The sequence below is a fragment of the Syngnathus floridae genome, chromosome 10 (assembly GCF_059516105.1).
Source record: "Syngnathus floridae isolate MCC-2025c chromosome 10, RoL_Sflo_1.0, whole genome shotgun sequence".
NCBI classification, from domain to species: Eukaryota; Metazoa; Chordata; class Actinopteri; order Syngnathiformes; family Syngnathidae; genus Syngnathus; species Syngnathus floridae.
The window spans coordinates 3,247,032-3,266,252 of NC_142422.1; the positions used below are offsets into that span (position 1 = coordinate 3,247,032).

Here is a 19,221-nt window from a genome sequence, read left to right on the forward strand (position 1 = left end):
TTTTGTGAAAAAGGGCCACTAACTTCAATTAGTACTAGTTAAATGTGGTAGTAACGTACCTGTCTGTCAGCAGAGTGGAGCAAGGAAGAAGCTCTGCTATAAGAAGTAAGTTATTTAGTCAATAAAAATTGCATTTATTTTTAATTCGTTGAAAATAACGGGCGAAATATGTTCCTAATATTTCTAGTGCACCGAAAGAAAAATGGAGAGGCAGGTTGTCAATCGGAGATATTGACAGGATCTTTGATGACGTGGGTATGTTTACGCTTTGTTGTTATTTCTGTTTGATGACTTGGGTACGTTTTCTTTTGTTTTACACGTTTGTTTCACGTCGTGTGCTATAAAGTTTTTCTTTTAATGTGATCAATTTAGTTTACAACTGAACCATAAGACTCAACCTTGTAACGTGTCGTTTTCTAAATAAAACTGGTTATTTCTGATTGGATTTTAATTTTCATGTTGTGTGTTTTTTGTCTGCTCGAGTGAAACAATAATCACATTAAAAATGACATCTCTTCATTTGTATCAATATGATCAACATTTGATTCGATGCATTGATATTCATGTATTTGTTCTGCACAGACTCTCCGATTCATGTACTCCCCTTAACTGTCCAACTCTCGGAGTCGGATATTGAAGAAAACGATGTGGCGAGACGTGCTACGCCACAAGCTGTAAAGGCGAAACCTGCAATGGTACATAAAAGTCACAACACACATTTGGAGCTGGAATCTAATAGGTTTGAGTCTCGCAAAATAAACTAGTAGAGGTTAAAAAGAGATTCAGATTAGATTTTTGTGGCAAACCAAAAAATATATCTTAAGTCAGGTCTTCCACTAAATTGAACTAAAAATGATTCCTTTTGTATCTTTAGTCTCCCAAAGAATTATTCCATCCTGCGACACGCTCGCCAAGTCCTGAACTAGACATTGGTAAGAAGCTCACTAGGCTTTGTTTCATCATGCAACTTTGTCTCAGACCATTTTAAATATTTTTTCCAAAGGACATGTGAAGACATCCAGCCCACTAGAGGAGAACACAGGGCTGACATCAGCACAGGCGGAGACTAATGACAAAGGCGAAATGCTGTCGCCGATCCTGGGCGACTGTGGAGGAAACACTTTGACGATTACGCTCGCCTCCGACAAGTAAGAAGTGATTGATAAAGACAGTTTTTGTTTTGGCTATTTCTTAGCGCTGTTTGTCTACTTGTATGTCCTGAAATGTTTTTACTATGAAGGTGGGGAAACATGGTGAAATGTGAATTTCATTTACTATCCATCTCTTTCCAGCCATAAAGAAAGTCCCACTGTCAGTGACAAGAATTCCCAGAAGCAAGCATCAAGGTTGGTAATTTGGCTTTTGGATTGAATTGCCCAGATTATAATTAAAAGGTGGTTAAAAAAAAAAACTGATGATTCTTCTTGTGATGTCATCATGTATATTTTTTGAATTTTATTAGCAAATCAGCTCAGGAGGAGCCGAGTACGTCCACTGCTGAGGAGGATCATGAGGACTTTCACAGAAAGTCCACAGAGGAGAGCGTGCAGCTCCCTGTCAAAAAAAACATCTGGGCCTTCCTGCAGAAGGTTCGAGAATCCAGTCAGCCCAAAAGCAAATTGTGAGTTAATTGGACTTTTCCCGATTAATCACATATGACATTGCATGGAAATAGTGACTTTGTAATGGGATAAATCCCAAAGAATAAGATCTCCCATACTTTCAGAAGAACCCCGACGCCGGTTAAAGCACCCACACCCCCTCCCGAGGTTGAGGAGGATTTCCTGATTTTGGAGGACGACGATCCTATTCTCTTTTCCATTCCCACTAAACGGACCCTTAAGCAGCAGCCGCAGAAAGAGTCCAAAAGTGACAAAGGCCTGTTGATGGACAGCTGCCTGGAAACGGAGCATTCAAGCAAGAATTTACTCAAAGAGCAGACAGCCCGCAAAAAAACTCCACAGAGAGAAAAAAAGGAGCCAAAGCGTCGCAATACCACCAACAAAAAGAATCCACGTAAGATGGCCGACGAGCAACCCCAAGTGGCGGCCGACAGCTCGACAGATGACCAGAGTGTCCGGCCTTCATCCGAGGTGAAGACGTCTTCAAAAGCCAGACGAAAAAATCCCGAGAGCAGTGGGCCGGCTGCGAAGGTCAAGCGGACTAAGGAACGACGTCAGGAGCCCAGCAGTGAACAGCGTCAAGCTGTTGAATTGGAAGGTAAGAATTTTAGCGATCATATAAGTTGGCTAGGGCAGAAAACTTTTATTTTGATTTAATATCAACTTTTCTGAATAATTAAAAAATTAAAAGGAATCTAACCGCTTGTATTTATGAATTAAAACAAATCAATGGTAATATAATACATAATAATTAAACTTTATCATATGTTCACCACCACATTGCTTTTGAATAAGTCGACGAGTGCGTTTTTTTTGTCCCTCAGATCTCGACTCGGGAAAGCCGAACCCTGCTGAGGATTCGCCGGCCCCAGCAGTTGAACAAAACCATCAATCTGCTCCGAGCGGGAGTTCCCCCGAGTGGCATCAGGTGCTTGGCAAAAGGAGAAGAAACCCGCCCGGAGAGTGGTGGGTGAGCTCGCCTCAAAACGAGGAGCAGCCCGAGGTGAGAAATGAGACTCGCCCCGTCAAGAAGCCAAAAGCCAACCGGGGAGAACCGCCCAAGGCCGCGCCGGCGTCATCCTCCAAGCCCAAGGATGTCCTCAAAAGTACAACCAAGAAGGATGTGCAAAACACCAAGAAGAGGGAATTGAAGAAGAAGAAGAAAGCCCTGCTGAAACCATCTGCCAGTGAGCTAACCTCTGATATAGCAGAACGACCAGATCATCAGGAGCAAGAGGAAACCACGGATCCTCCTCGGCTTTTCAGTCCTCCGGTATCCAACCAGCGAGACCACAGCCGCAAGTCAGGTACGATACAAACACCCAAAGCCGTTTCCGTCCGTCCAACCAAATGTTGGTGTTTTCCAGAGCATCAAATATTCCAGCAAGTGTACCAGCGCACCGGTAAGAAAACGTCCATCCCGCCCATCCAATGGGCTTCAACCACATTTCTCGAGCAGCCGTCGTTCAAACGGCCAAGAAGACCGCCCAGTGAGTGGTGGAAGGCCACGGTCACGCCCAAGGAGGCGGAGCCAGAACAGGTTCTTCATCCGAGTCAGGAGAGGCGTAAACTCGACAAGAAAACAAAAGCCAGACTAAGCAGACCACCATCAAAATCGGACAAGCGCGCCAGCCAGGCACTGCCCAGCACTGAGGACGAAGAGCAGACGAGGAGAGCGGATCCCATTGTGGACGTCTCCAGCCGGACCTTACCTGTCAAGAGAGGTGCCGCTCCGAGTCACAAAGTCACCGTGCAAGTCTACGCTCCCGATTGTGCGAGTCCCAGCAACGGGGGGACTTTTACTTTGGAAGAAAATCGGGGGAGCCTACGGGATGACGGCACAAGTCCGTCACAGGTCATGTAAGGAAAGCGCTGAGCAGATAATCACTCTTGGTATGTTCATCTCCTTTGCTCACGATTTTTGTCTTTTGGGGGCGGCGGCCAGGTTACAAAGCGGACCGGCGTCCATGATTGAACTGGACGCACACGATGATGCAGGTAAGTTTGATCCACGTTAAGTTGGAGACATTTATATTTGTTAGTGATTTTAACTCCATGAATAAAATTGAGTTTTTTTAATCAACACACACGTTCTGGTGTTAATTAAGCGGCGACTGATCTTCATTCCAGACCTCCCATCGACCAGACTTCTCCATGCCGAGCTGTCCGTTACCGACCTGTGTGCCCCTCCCCTTACGCCGTGCACCCTCCGGGCCAGGGACAAGCACGACTTAACCGAGTGGCTCCAACATCTGTTCTCCACGACCCTGATACGAGAGGTTAACAGGAGTAAGACCAGTTTAGTTTTTTTGTTTCTGAATTGGTATGTGTACTGTGATGAACTTACTGACCAACAAATGGTGGTCAACGCAATAGCCTTTTGGGTTTTTTACCAAACACAAGAATTTTTCTTTGCAGACTTGGCAGTTTCTCCTGACCAGTTTGACTGGTACTGCCACAAAACTGGAACCATGGGCATCGTGGAGGACGTGCATCTTTCGAACTCCTCTCATGGGAAGATGCTGCTGAGCTCTTTCATGAAGAAACCTTTGTGGGTAGACCACAGCGCTACCATGGTCAGATTTTTTTTTTTTTCGTCTAAATATTGGGAAAAACAGTGAATAAAATTGTTTTTTCTTTCCCCCCCCCAAAAGGTATTTTTCCTACTAACAAGCTGCGTCAAGTTGAACATTGACTGTGTCGAATCTTTTGTGCACGCAGGCAATTCTTTCACGATACCGTGTGGTAAGTCACTTTAGATGCATTTTTTATTCTGGGTTGGTTGCCAACAATTTTTAGGGTTTGAGTTTCTAACTAGGGTTGGAGTCGCAAAATAGGCTTTTGAAACTAACACTCGGATTTAAACATATGCAGTTCAGTTGCACTTTTGCATTAAGGGCAATTGGGCAGCCCAGTTTTTATGATTCATTTGGTCGTCTCTTCCCTTTTGCTTTTCCCATACAGGCCACGCCTACAGCATCCAAAACTTGGCGGAGCAGCCCGCATTCCTCTGCTTTAACAGGATCCTCACAGAGACCCCAGACTGAAGTGTCGGTCAGTCACAACAACATGAACATTTTTTTCTAACTATTTTATATGAATTTCTTCGATGCGGCTCTTTTGCCTTTGTAGACTTGAGGAATAAATATGTATACTGTTCATCAGTGCTATTCAATTAGCTCCTAGTGTTTGATACTGGGAATATAAAACTTGTGTAGCCTACTCACATTGCTGATGTTGTTTTGAAGCGTGGCTAGAAAAAAATAAATTAAATCCCCAGTTTCAACTTTGAAGCTGTTCAATTGCAGCATATACCAAATTATCAAAACAGAAATAATTTCAAAATAAAAGGCATCTTAAAACGCTTATTTAAAAAAAAAAATACTGTCACTGTGACCTAGACTCGGCAGCTTTCGAAACCTAAATATTATATTGTTTGTGTTTAGTGTCAGCGTGTGTTAGAATTAAAGGTCAAGGAGTGTGCATCTCATTTATTTCATACCCAAACTTGCGCAAGCACTCACACACTCCTTAGAGCCAAGACGGCATACCATTAATCCTTAAATTAGAATACATAAATAAAAAGCTGTTTGCATATAAACACGCACCGATGTAACACATTCCAAACTGATGACCGACGGTTTGTTGCCTCGTCAACATTTTTTTTTACATTTTTCTTCGCCTTCAATCTTTGCATAACCAAGCAGGAGCAAATCCTTGTGTAGCTGCATTCTATTTATAATGGCAAAAGATTTTTTAAAACATTCATGTGCCATGAAAACAACGAGAATTATAAACCAGGAATTTTCTTAATCACCAGTTAGACCAGTGAGGGGAAGGCCTACAGCCCGCCGTGCACTTCTAACAAATACAACCTGAAATTTTCCATATGTATGTACAGTAATAAAAACCTTTGTCCGCATGGTTTTTAACTTTCAAACCGCCCTCTGAGGACTTCATAAAAAAATGAAGTGGCCCTTGTTGGGAGGGGGAAAAAAAAATCCCCACCCTTCACAAAAAAAAGTCATTGATACTGTTCTCAGCTTTCACTTGCTCTCTAATGGAGAGAGAGAATAAAAAAAAAAACATAGTGCCATTCATTAAAAAAAAAAAAAAAACACAAGCAACTAAAGTGCTTGGTTAACCAGCTTTGAAAGCTCTGACATTTTTTTGGGAACAATTCACAAACTATGCCAGGAACATTTTTCAAGGTGTCTGTTAATTGATGTGTCAGTAAACAATACAATTAAAGAATTCTCCCCTGTTGTTAAGTCAATTGAGAAGAGAGCAACTTATGATAGCGGATGGCTTTTCTGTAAACGTTTCTGTTGGGAGTCCTTAGTTACTCTTCATCGGCGCTCTTAAACATGAGGATGGAGTTATAAATCTTCAGGGCGGGGCCCAACTTGATGGACAGGATCTTGACGATGTCTGTTTGGGTGAGTAGCAGAAAGGCCTCGCCGTCTATTTGCTTGAGGAAATAAAATAAATATATTTCACCACAAAACATATCAACTATATCACTCTCCAAAAAAATTTTTGAGAATGTTTGCCTTACCTCTGTTTTAAATGTTGCAGCATGTTCTTTACACCCTGGGAGTCCTTTCACAAAACTGGACACCTGGTTGAAAAACATCCAAAAGGTAAGCAAGCCCATTCCACACTGCATGTAGATTGCAGTTATCTGACATTGACAAAAAAATAAATAAAAATAGAAGGATGATTTAACAAAACCCGACCTCCTCCGTGCTCCATCCCGCCACTCTCTTGGCGGTGAGGCCCAGAACCTCAGGCAGCAGTTGACAGTGTTTGTCCCAGCATAGCGCCACCCGGTGGGGGGGAGCGGTAGACACGCCGGGGGAGAACACTGACTCGTGAAGGGCTTGCTGGAGGGAAATGGAATCTGGGGATGCTGTGCCGAGAGAGGACAAGAGACATTTTAGTGACTGCCATCATGCAAGTTGCATACTTAAAGGACACAAACCTTTACCATCACCAGACTCTTCTTTCACGTAGTGCATTTTCAGATATTTGGGAACCGAAGCAGTCCTGAAAGGAACAATGATAGAGCTTAGAATTTCATTTGTGTAACTTTTTTTTTTTTTTTTTTTAACCTTTTGAGTCTGGTTCCATTTTGGTTTTGCTCACTGGCACCTCCTAGTGGCTCTGGCTGGCTACTGCGAACTGAAATCTCAGCTTCCACCTCTAGTGGTTTCCTAGCAACAGAGACAGCTGAATGTCAGGTACAGGCTTCATTGTGCTGCATGTCAAACACAAAGAGGAGCACTATTGGGACGAACTTGGTGTGGGAGTTGTCGGCTGCCTCGGGCTGTTCTGGCGTGGAGGCGGTCTGCGTGGGAGTAGTCGAGTTGGGTTCGAGGCGCCGCCCGCGGGGGAGGGCGCCGCTGAGCACGAGGGGTCGCTCGCCGCTGAGACGGTCTAGGAGCAGGCTCTCTTTGTTTAGATTCATCTCCGAGTAGGGACAGCTCACCTGACTGCACATGGCCAGACTTAAGCTGAGTCCGCAAATGAATGAGGCGATTCAAAAAGATCTCAAATGAAAGGACTGACGTGTAATGTGTTCCATAACGAGGTCCTTTGACGTGGCCGACTCCGTTACATCCTGGGGTGGGACATCCCTGTCCTGGAGGACTCACATCATTAGAACCTGGGAAGACAATTATAGAGAAGTCAAGCAAAAAAAGTTGCCATTTGCATTTTGTTGGACGCTGACAGGAACAGTAAGATAAGTTTCTCACTGTTAGGGTGCTGCAAAGAGTGTCCAGTCTTATGACACCAGCCTACAGGGTGCAGGTCAGGGCAGTCGGTCTCCACCCAGAAGTCGTAATCTGGATTCCAGCCATCGAAATGGATCTAAAAGATGGTGAATGGTGCTTTAGTGTGATTTCGAGAGTCGGCGTGCATTTTCTACCTTAAGCCGATGGTCTTCCGTGTCTGCGATGGTGGCCACACGAATGAGCATGGGGTTCCTTCTGTCCACAGCTTCCAACTTCATTCCCACCTGGAAGCCATGTGGAGGTCTCTGCAAAAAAAAAAAAGCTATTATTAAAACACTTCGCTATAAACTAGATGCATACTGAATTTCCCAAAAAACACCCTACCGGCTTGAAAGCCCGAGCAGGAGCAGCCTGTGTGCCCGTCTCTTCCAAATATTTCTCCCAGGAGAAACTCTTAGGTTGCTTATATTCTGGTGAAAGCAAATTTAACAAAAACATTGTCGTGAACTTTTGTTAACAACTATGTGTACAGTGACTGCAGCATGCGTTCCTACCATTTGTAACTTGCGAAAGGTTAAAGAAAACTAATGGCGATCTACACAAAATTAGATACACTTGAGCAATCCAACTAACCAAAGCTGTATCAAAAATTCACTTGCCTTTTTAGCTGCATCAAACCTTTGTCATACGTTTGCAGCTAAATATAGGCATGCCTCTCATTATAATGCAGTGCAGACTCGACCACTGAATATTATGTTTATGTAAAGGCAGAATTTTTGATACGTTCTTGCGTTGGATCGTATTCCAAACGTGAGTGTAACGCAAGCCCAAAATAATTGAAGTGAGTGAGTGTTTATTTGCTAAATGGGTATATTTTAGAAGCAAAAGACAAAGACGCCTTTGTTTCCCGTTCAAAATGTTTTTACACCAAGGCCCTTCCTTAAAAATGATACAAAATATTCAAAACTGTTCAACAAAGTCAAGAATATTATTTAAAAATGCAACAAAAAAAACCTTGCGTCCATTCCAACCAAATGATACCCATTTAAGAAATAGCAATGAAGAAAAAAAAAAAGTGGCCTAATTCGGAATCTTTTGGCCTTCAGAATCAAATCAACATGTTAAAAGCAAGGCAGCAGGCAATGATGAATTAGTTTGGCCTTACAGAACAGCAAAGTAGTTGATACTGACCCACATGTGTCTTGCTCTGTGTCTTACCAGCTGGAGTGGTCAGAGTGAGCTCGGTCTCCTCGCAGTAGCCTACCGGATGGATGTATGGACTGCTTGCGTCGCACCTACGCACAGGTGAGAGCACAAATTAAATCAGGGAATAAATTATTCAACCACCACAAATCAGTTATTTCATCTCACCAATAATCATACGCGTCGTCCCAGTTATCAAAGTGAATGAGAAGTCTGTTGTCCACCACAGCTGCGATGGTTGCCACGCAGATCAGCGACGGGTTCTTCCGGTCCACCGCCTCCAGCTTCATGCCCGCTCGAAATCCGGAGGGAGTCACCGACTGAAAGCGCGGAAACGGGTCGGAATGGCAGCGGGTCGGGTTGCCGACGGCGAGCGCCACTCACGGTGTTGAGGCTCTTGAAGAGGTGCTTAGGGGCCAGTTGACCTCTGCAGTTTTTCACGTACATGCTCCAGTTGAACTCTCCGTCTTTACAACCTAATAGACAAATAGATGTTTACGTCCCCCCAAAAAAAGATGGCTGACATGTGCGTCTAAGTGACTACCTTTGGGCAACAATAATTTGTGTCCATTTTTCTCACACCAGCCTGCCGGTTTCAAATCCCACGAGTCTGCGTTGGCCCAGAAGTCGTAGCACTCCGGGTAGCCGTCAAAGTGAAGCCTCACTCGATAGCCTTGGATCTGTTGATACGGTTTCAGTTCATTTTTTTAACGTAAAATAATATGCCTTGGCTCGATACAGGTTAGGAAACATCGGATTAAACAAACGTCCGCCTTACCTCTGCCACGGTGAGCACACAAAAGAGAGACGGGTGGCACGGATCCAGCCCCTCCAGCTTCATCCCCACCTTAAAGCTGTTCCGGCTTTGAGGAACCGACTGATACTGCAGGAGGAACGCGCACGATTGGTCGAGGTAGGAGAAGATTTTTTTTTTTTGTGGTACCTCTTTGAACAATTTGACAGGAGCAGCAATGGCACGCTCCTCCTCCAGGTAGGCCGGCCAGCTCCATGCCCGCTTCTTGTTCGGTGGGGCTGTAGCTGTCACACGAATAGAAATGAACGGCGATGGCAGTAGATAACCACATTGTCTCTTAATTGGCCCATTTGAGAGCTCAAATGCTGTTAATTAAAATTCGCGTAATGGACCATGATGGTTTGTAAATAAAGTACTTGAAGCGTAAATAAGCATTGTTAGACTTGATTCTAGGGATAATTTATAGACACGCCCTCATCAGAACGTACCAAGTTTGGCTATTTTGGCTCCTCTCCTGCCTTTGGTAGTTTTGGCTTTCTCCTGGAAGAATAGAAAATTGGTGACCACGTTGTTGTCACACATGATGTTGCAACTCTGGAAAGTGGACGTTTCTTACCTCTGGTTCCTCTTGGTTGTCTTCCTCCTCATCACCAGAATCCATGTAGATTTTTCTCTTTTTACGCACGCGTTTACCTAAGGTCTCGCTTTCAGCAACTTGGCTCTCCCGGGGCTCTCCAGGAGATGACCTGGACAGGAAAGTTATTAAAAAAAAAAGTTCTTGTCAGAAATAAATGCAGTTCAAAGTGAGGGGGAAAAAATACACGTGGGCATGTGAGTTGTACCTTCCACTGGTGGGTTGGGCACAGTTTGGGCTGCAGAACTTTCCCTGTAGGAGAGAATCTCGGGCAACTTGACTGCCGCAGCTTCGGCATTGAATAAGCTCCCCGTTTGGGCCAACTTCCACACTTGGACCGACTTCCACTTTGGGACTTTCAAGTGTGGGGGTCTCCTCCAAAGACAGGACAACAGGTCCAGCGGCTGTAGGGAAAAAAAAAATGGGTGGGAACAGGCAGGGCAAATACAAAGAACCACTCTAAATGATATTTACCTTTCCCTTGAGTGGATGCCGGCTGAATATTATTAGCTGGTGCGGGTGCTGTTTTTGTCTGCGATTGACCCTCAGGTGGAGGTGTGGGACTGTGAGATGGCACCGGGTCCAAAACCTCCTTTTTAGGCGCCGGCTGCCCTTTAATTTCTACGTCTGTCACAATCTCGAGTGTGCCAAACTCTGTCATGCGGAACTAAAGAACACAAGGAACACAAATTAGATTCAGGCTGACTTGAAGAAACAACCAGGCACTTACACTCAGAGCAAATCCAAGACACAAAACCCCGAAATGAACCATGAGGCAGTCGTGCTAACTCCTTGTCCACAATGTAAACTAGTTAAACTAATTTTCTTCACCTTGATGTCACTTCCTGGCAACGTTGCAATGCCATCCTTCCAGTCCAGAGCGCCCATCATGTCAAATTCAGCACCTTGTGAAGGACCGTCACTGGGTGGAGTGTCAGCCATTCCAGATCCCTACAAATCTACAACTAAAGACAGAAATACAGCAACAAAAACAAAATCTGAAAATGCATATATAGCTTCGACTCCTTCGATTGTCCCTTTTAACTTTATTGCTTGTCAGTGGCCGCATTGACTTGGCATGCAAACGCGACCTGCACTTGTAAACAGCAATTTGCAACATCACCGCTTGATGGCGACTGTGTGTTGGCTCGCATGATCCACCATGCACTTGGATTCCACACAAAACATTCACTAATAAGACTCTTATTGCTGGCCAACTAGCAGGGAATTGCGTTGACAAAGCGGCCCAATAGAGCAAATCAACACCCCGTTTAATGGTAAACACAAGAAAACAGCTCCCGACTTGGAGTTAAGCACATAAGTTCATATTTTCCTCGTTTTAACAGTATCTCTTAAAGACGTCTCTTTGCTTTTACCTAAACAAGCGACGGCTCGGTTTATTTATCACTTTCTAAAAGAACGCAGCTTTCCACGCAGACTAGTTCAACTTGTCATCGTTTTAATCTGATTTCTATTGCGATATAACGTTTTAGTCCTGACGCAGGGTCAACGCTGGGAATAAGATGATGTTTTTGTGCGGTTTAAGGGCCTCAACCTGAAGAAAAGTAACTAACGTAGGTGGGCCAATACGTGCGTGTTAAGTTTGACTTAGTGCACTGCTGCTTATGTTTTTTTTTATTCCTGCCATAAATAAAAGTGGAGGCAAGAGCGCCCCGTGATTAGCATTCGTCTTGGTACAAAATGGCGGAGCAGTGGGGGGGTGGGAAGAGGCCAACCAACACGTTCTAAACTATGTAAATTACTCAAGTTACGCCTCGAAACAACACACATGAGCCGTGCAGGGGCGTCGAACAAGGGCCGACGCTCGCCCGGTAAATTCCCGGCGGCTTGTTTTCCGTCGCCTCGATTATTTTCTGCACTTTGTTGTCACGGAATGTCAGCCCCAGCTCGGCTAGCTTAGCGCCGACACAAAGCTAACTGTCAGCTAGCTTCGCTCTGACTAGCATTAGCATGGGGATAGGATGCAGCCAGCTAAGGGCAAGCCGTAATAAATAAGTTTCCCGGTTAATAACAATAGCAAAAAGACGTTACCAATATACCTCACATCAGCATTTAGACTGATAATAACAATGCGCAACTGACACCACATTCAGCATTGTTCCACGATTAAATTCTTCAATAGAAACTTGAAAAACGATTTATTCTCACCGTTTCACAAACCGGAGTAGAGAAAATAACGCAAACTGACGCCTGCGTGCAGAAACGACATCGGATTTCATTCAAACAAAGCGTCCCTAACTTACAATTAAATTGCCCTTAGTAAAGAATTGTGTTTTTAAACAAAAATGTGGAACTCACCTCGTTTCTCTTTTAACTCTTATTTCAAGCAGAGGAGGCTGCGCATGCGCGGAAGATGCGCTACCGACAAGTTTGTGTTCGAAGGAAAAAAAAAAAGTTCACTTTACGATCAGTGGTCAATGCAACACACGCGCACATACACACGCTTTGACCGGTGTGCGCTTTCCACACAGCCCACTGGGGAGTCACTTTCACGGGCGTCGTCACATACGTGCAACCGGTCGACCTGAGCGAGCTTATTTACGGTTGCATGTTCGCATTGTCTGCCGTTAACAACAAACTGCAATTCCGTCATATTCTACTTCATCTCATCTTCATGTTATACTTAATGCACGGCGGTGCAGTGGAATCTGACCTTGTGAACGCTCACATGCTATATCCCTCGGATTTTACGTGTTATTTAGCAACGCGTGCGCAGCACATGTGCAGTTATGTGGATGCATGTGGAGAAAGAAATCTTGCCCCCTTACAAAATGGAAAAAGTCGAACAAAACAACAACGGTACATAGCGTCTAATTCTTACGCAACGCGTCGGGCTCGTAACGTAACCCGAGTACAGTTACTAGCTCTCATTGTGGGTACAAACGTCTCAAAACGAATGAATTAACCCCCCACAGATGATTTATTTTCGCTTGCTTAGTTGTACATGTACCCAAAGTATCCTCATTTAACCTGCACGATCGTCCATAATGGCTGCAAATCGCTACGACGCGCTCTCGCTCGTAGAATCACGGCGATTTGTTTACATGCATTCAAAACACGCGTCGTGTGTTTATTTTGTGCATTCTGTGATTGAAACATGTGATTTGATCGAACAAAGGGCCGTGCTGCTTTTTTTCTGGGGTGAGGTGAGTTCATTTTAGTGCAGTGAAGAGAAGCGGGCGGCTCACGCTCGGTCGTGTCATGGTTTGGCCTGTAGGTGGCGGTAGATGACCGTAGAAGAGAGCGGATGACGGGAGGATCAGGGTGATGAGGTGGGGGGCGGTGTATTTGGACTGCAATCCCCGCAGCCATCCTCACCTCACGGCTCACGCATTATCGTGCTGACGCGAAGACACCATGAAATGGCATTCAAAAGCAAAGCGGTCGACACGAAGGTAAAACAGCCAAACACAACTCGAAATGTTGACATTTCAGCTTTACAATGGCAGTGCCAGTGACGTCATATTGGGATGTGAATAGCATTTTGCAGGTTAGGGGTTTGACAGAGAAGCAATCACACCTACACCTAAGAGGATCAAATGCACAATAATGCTTTCTTCTCATTGACTGCCATTGTTAGAGATTATACTGAGAGCTGTGCCTAATATTTTGGACGCCCCGTTTAGCTACATTAGAGGAAATGTTACAAAACCCAAGGCGCCTATTTTGCAAATATCCAGTGGCACTTTACCAAACAAAACTGTCACAAAAAAATAGAAATGAATACATATTTAACGTAATTAGATTTATAGATGTTTTTTCCCTTTTAATTAGCATTAACATCTCTGTTTCCAATCACCAGACCGTATTCCTCAATCTGCTGCTCTGCCTGCTCATCTTCTACTCTCTGTTTTACATGATCTGCAGTATTTGTTTCGGTGCCTTCAGGTGAGAAGACCTCACTCACATGAACCTAAAGATAAATCATAGTCAACTCAAAAACACTTACTCTCATGTGCATCTTTGGATATTATTTGGAACTCAACTTAACATAGGTTGGATGACTTCGATGGACGGATCCCTTTCGACTTTAAGACCAAGCCGGAGGATTCTGTCTCGAAATACTTGGGTGAGCTCACAGAAGGCAGTTAGCCAGGATGTTACCCAACAAACCAGATCGTCTACCCTGACTGTTTTTTTTTTCTTTGCGTGCCAGTTAACCTATTGTCCTTGGAGCTCACTTACTTCAGCAGTGGCTTGCTGTTTGCCGCTGTGGTGAAGAGGAGAGTGTGGGACTACGCTCTCACGGTCACTTGTCTGCACATCTTCATCACCAGCCTTGGTAAGTTGGGTGAAGGTAGGCTATGAAGCTTATTATATAATTATTATAGCTATATTTCATTTTTTAGTCATGCTGGAGTTTCCCCTGGCATGGCAGTGGTGGTTGGCCTTAGGTGAGATTAACGAAACCCGATTTTTAATGTATAAATGTGCATAAATGAGATTTTCTCTTTGTTCTTCCACAGGTAGCGGCTTGTTTCTGATGATCTGCAATGGTCAGCTGATTGCTTACTTTGCATGCCAGGATGAAAAAAGCTATGTTACGTTCACCGTCTATTAAATGTCCGAAAGGTACGTTTTGTTCATTGATGTTTCCTCATTATTGGATCTAAAAAGTATTTGGACATTCTCAAGAGACTTTACTTATTTTGGCGTTATACATCGCTCAATTCAACCAACATAACGTTCCCCGTTTCGAAATTACGAAAAATAAATCCACATTCAGGCGAGTGAGCCACGACACTGTCAGTGACATAGAAAAAAAATAAATACTTTGTACAACTGCTGCTCCATCCACTTGATGAAAGTAGCTCATGTAGTGTTCATGTAGGAGAATCCTACAAAGGCTTCACTCGTCCCACCATCTCTGTCATTCATGGAAGCGGGCACGGGCTGTAACGTGAACTCGGGGTCGATGTAGCTGATGTCGCAAGGACTCGTCTGCGAAGGCAGATCATAATGGTAAGTTAAGTATATGAAAAAAAAAATCTAAAATGTAAAATTACCACATTGGGGATGAAGGGAGGTGTGATTTTCTTGGCAAGTAGATCATCCCAGTTGATGGACGCAAAGAACGGATGTTCCTGCAGCTCCACCTGATATACGAGAAATTAATTTCATTGTGATTGTTTATATATTTAAAATCTCAAGATGTCTCTTACTATGTCACGCCTTTCCCCCAAGCGTCTGGAGACCTTCCTCTCCAGTAAACCCTTTAATAGCGAGCAGGCCGCCTCAGATGTTCCACTACCCAGGCAAAGAGGTGCGTTGAGTATCTTGTCAAACATCACTGTTTTGCTATTGCTGTAAAACGGAGGCTGACACACCGAAAACGAGAAAAGATGTTGAATTTGAAAATAGAATATAGTTTGCATTGCTAAAAAACACTCACAAGTCCGTATAGCATCTCAAAAAGGACGCTGCCGAGTCCCCACCAGTCCACTGCGGGAGTGTACGTGTGACCCTGGAGCACTTCTGGGGCGAGGTACTCCGGAGTCCCGCAGAATGTATGCATGAGCCCACCCAAGGCCACACCTTCTTTACAGAGTCCAAAGTCGGTCAGCTTCACATGTCCCTCGCTGTCCAGCAAAATGTTCTCCGGTTTCAGGTCCCTGTAAAAATGTAAAAATAACTGCTTCACCAAAGACCATGTTTAAAAAAATAATGGCCAGTAAATTACACTCACTGAGATTCATTATTAAATTTTCACCTTTAAATACTTAATTTTGATTGACAGCTTGAGAGCTATTCAGGTAATAAATTATTACTCCAGGTGGGGTGAGTGGTTAGTTTAGCTGCCTCGTATTTCTGAGGGTTAGAGTTTGCAAATGTTGTTCCCATTAGCCAGTCACTAAGGTTACCTGTAGACAATGTCTAAGGCGTGAAGGTAGCCCAGCGCCATTGCCATTTCTGCAGCGTAAAAAGCAGCCCTGCTTTCAGGAAATGGACCCTCTCGCTGGAGGTGGTAGAAAAGCTGAAAGGGTTCAAATGAATGAAAACAGCTGAGAATGTTGCAGACACTTTCACAATTTGTTTTTCCACATTTCCATTTGTCCCCCATAGAAAATACATACTAAATATTCATCAACATTTATTGTAGATGTTGACAATATCCTTGCCCCCTGCCCCCCCCCAAGGAGAGAAAAAAAATTCTAGCTCCGCCAGTGGTTGCGGATATTTACCTCGCCTCCATTAACATAGTCCACAACAAAGTAGAGCATGTTTGGTGTTTGGAAGGAGTAATGGAGTCCAACCAAAAATGGATGTTGAAGTCCTTTAAGTAGAACGCTCCTCTCCACCATCACATGTTGCTGCTGCAAATACAGGAACGACAGTGTGAGATAAACAGAGGAAGATACAACGAGTCAACACCCGCTTTTTGTATTTATTGTCGGAAAATAGTTTACCTCCTTCCTCATAACAACAGTCTGTTTGTGTAATACTTTCACAGCAAAGTAGCCGCCATCTTTTCTGTGTCTGGCCAGCAGGACCTAATTCGAAGAATCGAGTGATGAACAAAACCCACACATGCAAAAAAAATAAATAAAAATAAAGCCTACCTTTCCAAAACTCCCTTTGCCGATAACTTTGAGGTAATCAAAATCAGATGGTTTCATCCTGGAAGACAAATAATAAATATTAATTTTATGAATAAATAAAGCCACATTTTGGGATAGAATGGCTGAATTATAGACTCCTTATCATAGCATAGAGATTGGAATTTTTTTTTTTTTTTAGATGACACCAGAAAGTTTTTTTTAAATCTTGTGGGTGTGTCTTACATGGTATAGAGTGTGACCCAAATTTTACATTCAATCTATTCTTGACCTTCAGTATACTCACATATGGGGTTGAGACTTTAGCGAGCACTGATGAGACAGAAAATACACAAAAGGTTAAGAAGTCATCATTAGTTTCATTTTCCTGTCAATACTCTGCTATCTTTGTGTCATCCCATTCTCACCGCGTTCCCTCTGTCTTTTGTCTTCTCCCTGATTTTGCTCCATAGGTGAGGAACCTTCCTGGTGTCCTGGCTTTAAATGAGAGGTCAATGGAATAACAATTGTCGTAATGTTTTTTAATATATATTTTAATGGCAACTTACTGCTGGCAAAGTGGTTCATAGGGGGAAAGTTTGTGTATTACGTCCTTGAAGAGAGTTTTTCTCACCTTGTGTAGAGCTGAAAGTGGAAAGTTAGTTATGTAACAATTTATCACTTTGCTGCCCAGTGCCCTCTGCCGTATTTAATTCAGCACACAAAACATGTAATGAGAGGCTTTTTAACAATATTAGACTTTATTAATGAGAGCTCTAGTTTACTTTTATAATGAGGAATATGATTATTAGTTTAAATTCTAATTCTTTTGTTTTCAGCCAAATGGGGCAAGGTACAAATGTGCCCAATGAGTAATTTAAAAATGTCCCATCTAAGTCTCAAAATGTCATTTTATATCAGAAGCAGCGTTTAGTAAAGACTAAGTCATTAAATGCAAGTTGTAATAACCATCTTTGCATGACGTGCTGATCATTCATGTCCTCGAAATGACGTCACTCTTGCGAATTAAAAGTACAGTAACCGCCTTACCTGAGAAAAATGACACAAGCCTCCTCATTTTGGCGTAGGTCATCGCCCGGTCGTGAGTCAAAGTCATGCGGATGAAATAATAAAATGACGGGCGTTTAAAGCGAAATAATCACAGCTCGTCTCAAACTAACTCTGAGCTCCTTTGACAGACCTCGACTCAAATGAACGGGAGTGGTGCGTTCACTGACAATCGGGATTTATGGGCATCATCATAAAAGGCCACAGTTTGAGTGAGGTACGTGAGTGCACATATTTTGATTGACATATGCTGTATGATATGCAATCTAAATTATTTTTTTGTTGCTGTAACATCTGGAAATAGCTAGAAAATACATAAAAGTTGTAGTAGTGTCCAATTTGTATTCAAACCTGTTCTCATTGGTTTAGCTTAAACAATTGTTTCGGTTTTAAAATATCTCTTTTATTAAGTGTACAGTACAAATATTGGTGTTGAAATACTCGTGCATTGGGTCTGCCAGCACCCCCAGTGTTGTTTTTATTGAAATTCAAGAAAGTAGAATAGTATCTCCTTTGCAGACTAAATATAGTTAATAGGTCATGACCTAGTGTAACGGCATTTAACAAGTCAGTATCAGTCTCATGTAGCCGTTGCATGCCAAAGGATCCACTGGACCTGTCTGCAACATTTCTAGGCCACGTTGTGATTTATGATTAAAACCATTTTAGCGTTTGTACTTGTTTACTACATTTGGTTCAAGCACACCACACATTTTCCCTCACAATCATCATTTGAAATATTTCAGTTTTATTGGCTGGATTACATAACTACACTTTTATGACTTTGTGTGATCACATGATGAATGAAAATAGGAATAGGTGCTATTTTCAGTTTCCACTGCGAGTGATGAAATTCTTTAGAGGAATAAAGTCTGATTTGATCAGTAGAAACTGTGCTGTAAACGTTTTTTTTTTCTATGATGATCATGTGGTATGTGTTCACTCATGATAAAAATAATCATTGTGGAATTGCTCAGTCACAAACGGCTCTGCGCTGGTCACCATGACAACAGGCCAAAGTTTAGATTGTCCTGATGTCAGATGTCATGTCTGAAAAGCAAAAGGTTTTGGCTTGTCAAGTTTAATGGGAGAAGCAATTCATAAATACTATGGACAAAATTATTCAATGAACTACCTAACATGCATGTTTGGGTGAGAATTGGAGTATTCGTGGAAAAGGCAGAAACATGCAAACATGTGACAACCGCAGTACTTTGTTTGGCCTCTAGGTGACGATAACAAACAAGAAGAACTTCATGATGCTCGATTCCACAAATAAATACCCCACCATTATTCATTTTACGGAGGAGCGTACATTTTGAAATATCAATTTATAAAACCAAAATAATTTATAAAACCTTATCAATTTATCATCACATTTGACTAGTTTAAAACTTAATAGTCAGTGACTAATATATTGTACTATTTAGATTTGGGTGGAAAACAAATGCTTGCAATATCGGAATGTTATTAAAAGTAAGATAATTTATTTAAAAAAAGACAAGTTAAAGTCCCAATGATCGTCACACATACATCTGGGTGTAGTGAAATTTGTCCTCTGCATTTAACCCATCCCCGTGTGATTTTTATTATTAATATTATTATGATGATGAAAATAACCAGAAAGTGTGTCTAAACTTTTGAC

General features: G+C 42.8%; 5 protein-coding genes across 21 annotated transcripts in view; 2 read left to right on the forward strand and 3 right to left on the reverse strand.

Annotated features, from left to right (window-relative positions):
* Window positions 1–248, reverse strand: part of LOC148391860 (uncharacterized) — a 3,250-nt gene extending 3,002 nt beyond the window's left edge. For both annotated transcript variants that reach the window (XM_088387539.1, XM_088387538.1), the window contains exon 1: window positions 60–248. The gene's annotated coding sequence lies outside the window, so the exon portion shown is untranslated. The remainder of the gene's footprint in view (window positions 1–59) is intronic.
* Window positions 1–4,783, forward strand: part of msh5 (mutS homolog 5) — a 16,735-nt gene extending 11,952 nt beyond the window's left edge. Inside the window, exons 2-16 of one of the 4 annotated variants that reach the window (XM_088387524.1) lie at window positions 74–105; window positions 188–255; window positions 583–695; window positions 875–932; window positions 1,004–1,148; window positions 1,293–1,346; window positions 1,463–1,621; window positions 1,730–2,220; window positions 2,447–2,929; window positions 2,990–3,482; window positions 3,568–3,620; window positions 3,753–3,920; window positions 4,041–4,198; window positions 4,277–4,367; window positions 4,587–4,783. In XM_088387524.1, coding sequence (XP_088243650.1) covers window positions 74–105; window positions 188–255; window positions 583–695; window positions 875–932; window positions 1,004–1,148; window positions 1,293–1,346; window positions 1,463–1,621; window positions 1,730–2,220; window positions 2,447–2,929; window positions 2,990–3,482; window positions 3,568–3,620; window positions 3,753–3,920; window positions 4,041–4,198; window positions 4,277–4,367; window positions 4,587–4,669 — 2,649 coding nt within the window. In that variant the 3' untranslated portion in view covers window positions 4,670–4,783. Of the gene's footprint in view, window positions 1–73; window positions 256–582; window positions 696–874; window positions 933–1,003; window positions 1,149–1,292; window positions 1,347–1,462; window positions 1,622–1,726; window positions 2,221–2,446; window positions 2,930–2,989; window positions 3,483–3,567; window positions 3,621–3,752; window positions 3,921–4,040; window positions 4,199–4,276; window positions 4,368–4,586 lie in introns of those variants that run through there. The other 3 variants (XM_088387523.1, XM_088387525.1, XM_088387526.1) reach the window with 3 other exon arrangements.
* Window positions 4,784–4,937: 154 nt separating this feature from the next.
* On the forward strand, window positions 4,938–18,429 carry LOC148391861 (putative transmembrane protein 244). Of its 9 annotated transcripts, XR_015860904.1 has the most exons (14): window positions 4,938–6,061; window positions 6,201–6,265; window positions 8,582–8,665; window positions 8,793–8,968; window positions 9,305–9,476; window positions 13,190–13,367; window positions 13,775–13,860; window positions 13,968–14,041; window positions 14,129–14,254; window positions 14,322–14,366; window positions 14,439–14,544; window positions 14,804–14,934; window positions 15,157–15,235; window positions 16,982–18,429. XR_015860904.1 is itself a non-coding variant. In XM_088387542.1 (12 exons), the coding sequence occupies exons 6-11, from the start codon at window positions 13,335–13,337 to the stop codon at window positions 14,531–14,533; spliced, it is 459 nt and encodes a 152-aa protein (XP_088243668.1). In that variant the 5' UTR covers window positions 4,938–6,061; window positions 6,201–6,265; window positions 8,582–8,665; window positions 8,793–8,968; window positions 9,305–9,476; window positions 13,190–13,334; the 3' UTR covers window positions 14,534–14,544; window positions 15,157–18,429. The 9 variants fall into 9 exon arrangements, 6 of the variants coding, with proteins under 6 accessions (XP_088243668.1, XP_088243666.1, XP_088243667.1 ...); XR_015860905.1 differs by lacking the exon at window positions 14,804–14,934; XR_015860906.1 differs by lacking the exon at window positions 14,804–14,934 and having other exon boundaries at window positions 17,708–18,429.
* Window positions 5,099–12,423, reverse strand: l3mbtl1b (L3MBTL histone methyl-lysine binding protein 1b). Of its 3 annotated transcripts, none has more exons than XM_088387531.1 (22): window positions 12,271–12,422; window positions 10,783–10,916; window positions 10,426–10,618; window positions 10,160–10,355; window positions 9,934–10,063; window positions 9,806–9,857; window positions 9,507–9,601; window positions 9,342–9,446; window positions 9,108–9,243; window positions 8,948–9,039; window positions 8,732–8,883; window positions 8,579–8,655; window positions 7,745–7,830; window positions 7,555–7,665; window positions 7,382–7,496; window positions 7,194–7,290; window positions 6,923–7,117; window positions 6,737–6,838; window positions 6,607–6,671; window positions 6,362–6,534; window positions 6,181–6,243; window positions 5,099–6,093 (listed from the first exon to the last, which is right to left on the reverse strand). In XM_088387531.1, the coding sequence occupies exons 2-22, from the start codon at window positions 10,891–10,893 to the stop codon at window positions 5,965–5,967; spliced, it is 2,475 nt and encodes an 824-aa protein (XP_088243657.1). In that variant the 5' UTR covers window positions 10,894–10,916; window positions 12,271–12,422; the 3' UTR covers window positions 5,099–5,964. The 3 variants fall into 3 exon arrangements, with proteins under 3 accessions (XP_088243657.1, XP_088243656.1, XP_088243655.1); XM_088387530.1 differs by having other exon boundaries at window positions 8,552–8,655; XM_088387529.1 differs by having other exon boundaries at window positions 8,552–8,655; window positions 9,342–9,601; window positions 12,271–12,423.
* Window positions 14,600–18,193, reverse strand: sgk2b (serum/glucocorticoid regulated kinase 2b). Of its 3 annotated transcripts, none has more exons than XM_088387535.1 (12): window positions 17,559–18,193; window positions 17,078–17,153; window positions 16,937–17,006; window positions 16,816–16,841; window positions 16,533–16,590; window positions 16,380–16,463; window positions 16,155–16,286; window positions 15,834–15,946; window positions 15,365–15,584; window positions 15,135–15,290; window positions 14,982–15,068; window positions 14,600–14,913 (listed from the first exon to the last, which is right to left on the reverse strand). In XM_088387535.1, the coding sequence occupies exons 1-12, from the start codon at window positions 17,623–17,625 to the stop codon at window positions 14,785–14,787; spliced, it is 1,218 nt and encodes a 405-aa protein (XP_088243661.1). In that variant the 5' UTR covers window positions 17,626–18,193; the 3' UTR covers window positions 14,600–14,784. The 3 variants fall into 3 exon arrangements, with proteins under 3 accessions (XP_088243661.1, XP_088243660.1, XP_088243662.1); XM_088387534.1 differs by having other exon boundaries at window positions 14,979–15,068; window positions 17,559–17,751; XM_088387536.1 differs by having other exon boundaries at window positions 14,979–15,068; window positions 17,478–17,709.
* Window positions 18,430–19,221: the final 792 nt, after the last annotated feature.